The sequence below is a fragment of the Garra rufa genome, chromosome 24 (genome assembly GCF_049309525.1).
Source record: "Garra rufa chromosome 24, GarRuf1.0, whole genome shotgun sequence".
Lineage (NCBI taxonomy): Eukaryota > Metazoa > Chordata > Actinopteri > Cypriniformes > Cyprinidae > Garra > Garra rufa.
In genome coordinates this window covers 26,008,879-26,018,361 of record NC_133384.1, presented here as the reverse complement: position 1 = coordinate 26,018,361, position 9,483 = coordinate 26,008,879, and the positions used below count along the sequence as shown (strand labels likewise).

The window sequence follows — 9,483 nt, the reverse complement described above, 5'->3', positions numbered from 1 at the left end:
CACACACACACACACACACACACACACACACACACACACACACAAACACACACGTATGCAAAAATTACAAATAAATTGTTACATTACAAAAGTAAATTATAATGATATTTTTCTTTATAATACTTTAACCTAGATTTATGATGTTAAAAAAACAGACACATCCATGTTATTTATAAATCATCCACACAAACATCAATGTGCACGTACTTCCACACACAGAAGCCAATGTGAGTGTAAAATTGTGTGACTATTATGAGGTGTGAAGTTGAAAATAAGTGATAGGACTGTCAGCAGCTCAATCTTACAGTGTGAAGACTGGAGACCCAACTCCACAAACTTTCACAGACTCTGACTGACGTCCTACTGACATCAACACCACACATACACACATATATGCACTCATTTCTCTAACATTGCCTGCATACACACACACACACACACACACACACACACACACACACACACACACACACACACACACACACACACACACACACACACACACACACACACACACACACATTTTATAAATAAAATTATTCATACCCTTTGCAAACTGTTCCAGTCTATGGAAAAATCCAAAGTTCTATACCATTCCAAATAGTCCAAGCTGTTCTAAAGCATCCTAATTACCCTGATTCATTGGGAACAGCTGTTTTAATCAACTCAACAGGTGAAAAACAGAAGCTCTCTGCTGTTGGTTTGTGGACAGCATACTTATTTGGAAATGACACTACTCACATTGACACTCCTACTATTAGTTCTGCACATTTCTACTTCCTATAATGCACCTGCTGCATGTAATGGCCCATTAACAATACTTTTTCCACGGCGTGAGAACTCCTTCTGTCTTTCAGCATTTCTCTCTCCCTCACAGGCTCTCCACCAACCCCGACTATTGATTCATCCTGCTCAGAGAGGGATTTATCACACTATGGTGTGACTTTCCCATTTTCAAGTCTCAAATCAGATCCCAGTACATCACACTGTTATGACGGAAACTAAGAAAGCAGACATCTGTCACAAAGACAGATAACGCGGATGCTTTACCCTTTGCATTTCGGTCTGAAAGAATAGAAAACATTACTCATTTTGGAGAAAAGAGGACATCTGAGAAAATGTTTGACAGCTCAGATCGCCAAAGATATCTTATATACAACAGCAAAGCAATCTGGAAATTTCAGTAGAGCACAAACTAGAAATGTCAAACCAAAACATATAAAAAAGCCACATATATTTTTTTTTTATCCAGATATTTTTATTATTAGAATTAACATATGTAGCATTTAGAGGAAAAAAATGCTTTGGTAATACATAATACAGATGAAAGCACACACACACTTGCACAAACAAATGCACGAATTAATTAGTGACCATCTGTCAAACAGTCCAATGCTTATAAACGTGCAAACACAACACAACTACAAAACAAAAACTCAGATTTGGATATCACTATGATATATAAGCTTCATTTGGGGCTTGTCAGAAAAATAAATCAGAAAGAAATCAGACAAAGCGAGCTAGAATAAAAAAAAAACTTGAATCTTACAACTGGACTGTAACAAATGTAATTTTTCATTGCTGTCTAAAAATTGCATTCACTGCTGTTCATTTGCATTTTTATGCATTTCAAAGTGCTGTTATCTTGCATTTCCATATGTGTTCTGACACAATATCTACAGCATTGACTGCATACAGCATTTTCACTTAATGTTCAGAAGTTTTGCACATCGTCAGCTTTGCACTACTATTGCAACTCATAAAAATAGGTCACATACTCCATCTACAAATGGCCTCTTAAAAATACTCAAATGTTCACACAAATAAATCACAGAAAACCCTATTATACAAATAACCCTCAAAATAAACACTGTAATTGTAATCAAACTTTATCATATAATTATCTGTTTGTTTCACAAATCCAACTATTGTAAAAATACTTTTGTAAAACAGATCTGTGGCTCTAATCCAAATGCTTGTGTTTATGTACTGTGCAGAAATGGGTCATTCTCCATTACTATATGAGCCATGCAGTGATAACTTGATTTGAGAGCATTTTATAAAAAATAAAAATGAATGAAATAAAAGTTTGGGGTCAGTAAAATGTTTTTATGTTTTTGAAACAATTGTCTTATGTTTTTATCTCAAAATTCAGATTTTTTTTTCTTAGAATTGTGTGATACAAACTTGCAGTTCTGACCATTTTTCTCAGAATTGTGAGATATATACACACTTGTGAGTTTATGAAGTCAGAATTGCAAACTCTAAACTTTTTTCTGGCAATTGTGAGTGTATCTCGCAATTTTTATTTTTTTTTTCTAACAAATGCGAATTTATATCTTGCAATTTTGACTATTTTCCCTGAATTGCGAGTTTGTATGTTGCAATTCTGACTTTTTGTCTCGCAAATGTGAGTTTATATTCTGACATTTTCTCGCAAATGGGAGTTTTTATCACAATTCTGGATTTTTTTCTTGCAACTGCAAGTTTTATCTCACAATTATGACTTTTTTTTTTTCGTACTTTGTCCAGAATTGCGAGTTTGTATCTCACAATTCTGACTTTTTTCTTGGAATTGAAAGTTTGTATCAATTCTAACTTTTCTCGCAAATGCTAGTTTGTATCTCACAATTGTGAGTTTATATCTCACTATTATGACTTTTTTTCTCGCAAATACGAGTTTACATCTCTAAAAAAAATTTCTTGCAAATGCGATTTTTCTCAGTTCTGACTTTTTTCTTGAATTGCAAGTTTGTATCTCGTAATTCTGACTTTTTCTTGCAAATGTGAGTTTGTATCGCAATTCTGGATTTTTTTTCTTGCAAATGCAAGTTTTTTTTTTATCAATTTGTACTTTTTTCTCAGAATTGCAAGTTTATATCTCGCAATTCTGACATTTTCTCGCAAATGCAAATTTATATCTCGCAATTTGTACTTTTTTCTCAGATTTGCTAAATTTTATCTTATAATTATGACTTTTTTCTCAGAACTGCAAGTTTGTACTGCAATTCTGACATTTTCCTCACAAATGCAAGTTTGTATCTCACAATTCTGAATTTTTTTCTAAAATTGCAAGTTTGTATGGCACAGCTCTGAGACTTTTTTCTCAGAATTGCGAGATACAAACTCTTATGACTTTTATCTCACTATGTCAGAATAGTGAGATAAAAAGTTGTAATTACCTTTTTTCATCTTTTTTTAACCTTTCATTAAGTGGTGGAAATGGGCTTCAATACTTATGTATACCCAGGCAGCATATATTTAATAATAAGAAGAAGAAGAACTAAAAACTAAATATTGTGAAATATTTTTTCAGATAAATATTTTAATTATATTTTAAAATGCAATTTATTCCTTTGATGGCAAAGCTGAATTTTCTGCATCATTACTCCATTCTTCAGCATCATATGATCAGAAATCATTTTAATATGCTGATTTGATGTTAAAGAAACATTTCCTATTATTATCAATGTTGAAAACATTTGTGCTGCTAAATTTCAGGATTCTGTGATAAATAAAAGGTTGCAAAGAACACAATTTAATCTGAGATTTTATTGTCCAAACAAACAAAAAACTCTTAACTTTTGATTAGTGTAAAACTGAGTTTTTACACTGAATTATTATTTTTTGTTAACCGTAACAAGATTGTACTAAATATATGCACAAAAATGGAAATTAAAATGGCTGATCAAAAATATGATTCTAAAACACAAAACACTTACTGTAAGAAATGCTTTTTGTTGAGTCAAAAAATATCTACATCTTTCAAACCTTTTTCAGAACCTCATCTACAGTATATGTGACTCGCTAAGGTGTTATAATAGAAATAAACTCGTTTTTTTGTAGTTTGATTGTGAATGTTGCTGCATTAGTAAACATGGATTAGCTGATAAGAACAGTCACAGCCCCGCTTGGGACGATCCCGCATTATTCAAGTCTTAAGGAGTCAACAGTCTGCTCATCGCTGAGAATCCTGTCCTTTTGATGCCAAACAAATTTAAATATTGATTACAAAACACCAGAATCAAAACAAAATTAACCAAAAACAAACATACAGACATTATAAATGATTAAACTGATGTGAATTCCATTGTCAACAGATTCTGTTGCAGGTTTTGGCTTCAAGGCATCATTGCTTTATGATACATTATAGTTTATGAAAGCTTTTTGGCATTTAATTATTATTCCGTGTGTGTTTAAACAGTATGATAAAGAGATTTGATGGGATGGGTGCCTTTTACATCTGTTAGAATAGACAGAAAGCTAAAACAGAATTTCAGAGATTACATATAAATACTTGTGAAGTCTATTTCACGTAGACTATTGCATTGTGTTTGTTAAAGGGGTCATATCATACATTTTACATTTTTCCCTGAGGTCAATTAATGATGCTAGTCCAGGTTTTTTACAGCTCAAAACATTTTATTTTCTCAAACATTTTAAGGATGAACATAAAACAAGCCTCGCAGAAATGAGCTGCACAAACTCATCGATATGATCAAGGTCCTTGATAAAAATAAGGTCATAAACCACAGCCTAGCAGAACTTTCTGTGGATATTCTTCATATCTCTCGACTGTTAGTGACACCTCAAGAGGAGAATTACTTGACAATGAAAATGAATTATTGATTTATAAATGTGTATGTGCTAAATGTAGTTGTGTTTTATGTTCAAGATTTAGCAGATGCCCTTTAAGGACTAAGAAACAAGTTATAAAACCTGTATTTTCAAAATGATATAACCCCTTTAAATTTCAGCTACATACAGTTTATCCCATAAAGGAATAGTTCACCAAAAAGAGGTCGATACATTTATTTTCTTCATCTGAACAGATTTGCAGAAATTTAGCATTACATCACTTTGTGACCAATGGATTCTCTGTAGTGAATGGGTGCCATCAGAATGAGAGTTCAAAAGCATCACAATAATCCTCAAGTCCATTCACTGTGAAGCAAAGGTTCATGCTTGTAAAAAACAAGTCATTATTTAAAGGGATAGTTCACCTAAAAATGAAAATGTATCAAGCCATCTTAGGTGTAAATGACTCTCTTCTATCAGACGAATACAATTAGAGTTCTATTTAAAAATGCCCTGGCTCTTTCATGCTTTATAATGGCAGTGAATGGCTGTTAAGATTCAATAGTCCAATAAAGTGCATCCATCCATCATAAAAATGACTCCATATGGCTCAGATGGCAGTCAATCAGTGCATTTGTGTAAGAAAAATATCCACATTTAAAACTTTTTGATTTTGATATAAGCCAAGAGGAGACTTTTCTTGTTTGCTGTAAACAAAACTTGGTTCTCACGAGACTACCCTATTCTCACCAGAGCTTATGCTATGTGTGAAGTTTAAAATATGAATATTTTTCTTACACAAATGCATCTATTTACTTCAGAAGGCCTTTAGAGCTTTGTGGAGTACTTTTTATGGTGGCTGGATGCACTTTATTGGACTTCAAAATCTCAAAAGCCATTCACTGCCATTATAAAGCTCAAAAGAGCCAGGACATTTTTTAATATAACTCTGATTGTGAAAGAAGAAAATCATATACACCTAGGACGGCTTGATGGTGAGTAAATCATGGGATAATTTTTATTTTTGGGTGAACTGTCCCTTTAAATGTGTTTTAACTTGAGACGGTCATTTCTGGTCGAAATACCAATAGCCAATAATCCATAATAACGCTTCCTTAGTGAAAAAGTCTATCCCATAGTCCTTTTACACCAAAATCCACCAATATATTTAGATATTAAAGCTGTTTTGGCTTGTAAACAGTGCTTAAACTGGGCACATTACTCTCTTCACCGGAAAAGCAATAGTACAGTTAGAGAAGTCATATTTTAGCCAGAAGCAACAATTATTGTGATGTTTTTATCAGCTGTTTGAACTCATTCTGATGGCACCCAATCACTGCAGAGCTTCCGCTGGTGAGCATGCAATGCTAAATTTCTCCAAAACTCTTCTGATGAAGAAACAAACTCATCTACATCTTGAATTGCCTAAGGGAAAAGCACATTTTAAGCAAATTGTCATTTTTGGGTCAACCATTCCTTTCACAAACAGGTCTTTGTGTGCTTAGTGTACTTGTACATGTCCATATGATGATCAGAATTACAAGATGATGAGTAACAAAAGTATCACTTTAAACAATCTGTGCTACACTGGTTGTCCAAACCAGTAAGGAACTGGTAGCAAAAGAGTTTTTGTTAAAGCAAAATATCAGCAAGAGCAGGCTCATGCTCAGTTTCAAGAGAGAGACACCTCACCAAAATCCTGGATTCATAAGAAACAGCAACTAAACAAATAGTTAGATCCGTATGTATTTTTTAAACTTGTTCTGGGGTGTCATTCCTTTCTCCAGCCTTCAATATCCATTTTAGTTTTTTGTCCCTAGAAAGGTCACTCATGCCACATGATTTTCAGCAAGGGGTGTGTCCTAGTTCCACGCCCACTCATCAATTTGCTTTGACCTCGGTCAACCCTAATTCCACTCTATTAGTGTTGGTTTGGCCTGACTGTGTGAGCTTAACCATTGTAATAGGCCACAAGAGAGACAACAGGTCTGTTGGTGCCCTGGCCCACAGCAGGAGATGGTTTCTCACCATCTGAGGAACTTTTCTGCCCGCTGCTGTTAGGAGCAAAGATAGCAGGATGGCCAGCTGGGGCCACGGCGAAGGTCACATTCTGGCCGTTGGCGCGTCGCACTGTCCTGAGAGTTTTGGTGACTTTGGAGGAGTTTTTGAAGCTGGAGCCTCTCTCTGGGGTGGTGCACATGATGAGCGCATGGAAACATCTGCAAAACTGACACACAAAGACAGATTGAGAGAGCTGGGATTACATTTTGAATACTTAAAGGGATAGTTGACGCAAAAACAAACATTCTGTTATAGTTCCAAACCTGTATGACTTGCTTTCTTCTGTGGGAACACAAAATAAAAACATCTTACTGTTTTGTCTATAAAATTAAAGTCAAAGTTGTTTTGGACACCAATGAGCTGAAATTTCATTTAAAATATCGTCTTTTGTTTTCCACAGAAAAGTCAGTCATTTAAGTTTGGAACAACATGATGTTTCTTTTTAAACAAATGCATCGATTCGCTTCAGAAGGCCTTTATTAACCCTCCAGAGTTTTTATATTGCACTTCAAAATCTTAAAGGGGTCATCCAATGCCCATTTTCCACAAGTTAATATGATGCTTTAGGGTCCAGATGAAAAGTTTGTAATATACTTTGATTAAAAATTCTCTATGGTAGTGTAAAAAAACACTCATTTTACCTGGTAAAAAATGCCTGTTCTCAGCAAGCGATATCAGTACCTGGCCCTTTAAATTTTATGAACCTCTGCTCACCCCGCCCTTCAGTTCTGTGGGGCGTGTCATTACATAGCACACGGGGTGTTGCCTAGACAACAGTTGGGGGTATAGTTGTATAGTTTGGGGGGGAAATGGCACTTGGGGGGCTTTGAAAACACTGTACAACCCCATCCATTTAAAATTTAATTTAAAAACCGGAGTTGGAACTGAAACAAGATGACACCCGCAAAGAAGTTCGGCAATTGCGGCTTATACTGGACGTGTCTGAATGGTTAGTAAACTTAATGTCACTTTGATTTATCTTTATATGTACTGGCAGGGTAGAGTACTGAGAGAGATACGAACGCGATGTGTTTACTGTGGTAAAGAGACGAACACGGGTGTGTTTACTGTGTTTACTGTGGTAAAGAGATGAACGCGGTGTGTTTACTGTGTTTACTGTGGTAAAGAGACAAACGCGGGTGTGTTTACTGTGGTAAAGAGAAGAACGCGGTGTGTTTACTGTGCTAAAGAGACAAATGCGGGTGTGTTTACTGTGGTAAAGAGACAAACGCGGGTGTGTTTACTGTGGTAAAGAGACAAACGCGGGTGTGTTTACTGTGGTAAAGAGACGAACGCGGGTGTGTTTACTGTGGTAAAGAGACGAACGCGGGTGTGTTTACTGTGGTAAAGAGACGAACGCGGGTGTGTTTACTGTGGTAAAGAGACGAACGCGGGTGTGTTTACTGAGTTTACTGTGGTAAAGAGACGAATGCAGGTGTGTTTACTGTGTTTACTGTGGTAAAGAGACGAACGCGGGTGTGTTTACTGTGATAAAGAGACAAACGCGGGTGTGTTTACTGTGGTAAAGAGACGAACGCGGGTGTGTTTACTGTGGTAAAGAGACGAACGCGGGTGTGTTTACTGTGGTAAAGAGACGAATGCGGGTGTGTTTACTGTGTTTACTGTGGTAAAGAGACAAACACAGGTGTGTTTAGTGTGTTTACTGTGGTAAAGAGAGAAACGCGGGTGTGTTTACTGTGGTAAAGAGAGAAACGCGGGTGTGTTTACTGTGGTAAAGAGACGAACGCGGGTGTGTTTACTGTGGTAAAGAGACGAACGCGGGTGTGTTTACTGTGGTAAAGAGACGAACGCGGGTGTGTTTACTGAGTTTACTGTGGTAAAGAGACGAATGCAGGTGTGTTTACTGTGTTTACTGTGGTAAAGAGACGAACGCGGGTGTGTTTACTGTGGTAAAGAGACAAACGCGGGTGTGTTTACTGTGGTAAAGAGACGAACGCGGGTGTGTTTACTGTGGTAAAGAGACGAACGCGGGTGTGTTTACTGTGGTAAAGAGACGAATGCGGGTGTGTTTACTGTGTTTACTGTGGTAAAGAGACAAACACAGGTGTGTTTAGTGTGTTTACTGTGGTAAAGAGAGAAACGCGGGTGTGTTTACTGTGGTAAAGAGAGAAACGCGGGTGTGTTTACTGTGGTAAAGAGACGAACGCGGGTGTGTTTACTGTGGTAAAGAGACGAACGCGGGTGTGTTTACTGTGGTAAAGAGACGAATGCGGGTGTGTTTACTGTGGTAAAGAGACAAATGCGGGTGTGTTTACTGTGGTAAAGAGACGAATGCGGGTGTGTTTACTGTGTTTACTGTGGTAAAGAGACAAACACAGGTGTGTTTAGTGTGTTTACTGTGGTAAAGAGAGAAACGCGGGTGTGTTTACTGTGGTAAAGAGAGAAACGCGGGTGTGTTTACTGTGGTAAAGAGACGAACGCGGGTGTGTTTACTGTGGTAAAGAGACGAACGCGGGTGTGTTTACTGTGGTAAAGAGACGAATGCGGGTGTGTTTACTGTGGTAAAGAGACAAATGCGGGTGTGTTTACTGTGGTAAAGAGACAAATGCGGGTGTGTTTACTGTGTTTACTGTGGTAAAGAGACAAACCCGGGTGTGTTTAGTGTGTTTACTGTGTAAAGAGACAAACGCAGGTGTGTTTAGTGTGTTTACTGTGGTAAAGAGACAAACCCGGGTGTGTTTAGTGTGTTTACTGTGTAAAGAGACGAACGCGGGTGTGTTTACTGTGGTAAAGAGATGAACGCGGTGTGTTTACTGTGGTAAAGAAACAAACGCGGGTGTGTTTACTGTGTTTACTGTGGTAAAGAGACGAATGCGGGTGTGT

At 36.9% G+C, this 9,483-nt stretch overlaps 1 protein-coding gene across 1 annotated transcript in view; it reads right to left on the bottom strand.

Annotated features, from left to right (window-relative positions):
• Positions 1-3,533: 3,533 nt before the first annotated feature.
• The window catches only part of tmtopsb (teleost multiple tissue opsin b), a 54,957-nt gene continuing 49,007 nt past the window's right edge, over positions 3,534-9,483 (bottom strand). The window contains exon 4 of the mRNA XM_073831040.1: positions 3,534-6,805. Within this exon, the coding sequence (XP_073687141.1) occupies positions 6,530-6,805 (276 nt within the window). The 3' untranslated portion in view covers positions 3,534-6,529. The remainder of the gene's footprint in view (positions 6,806-9,483) is intronic.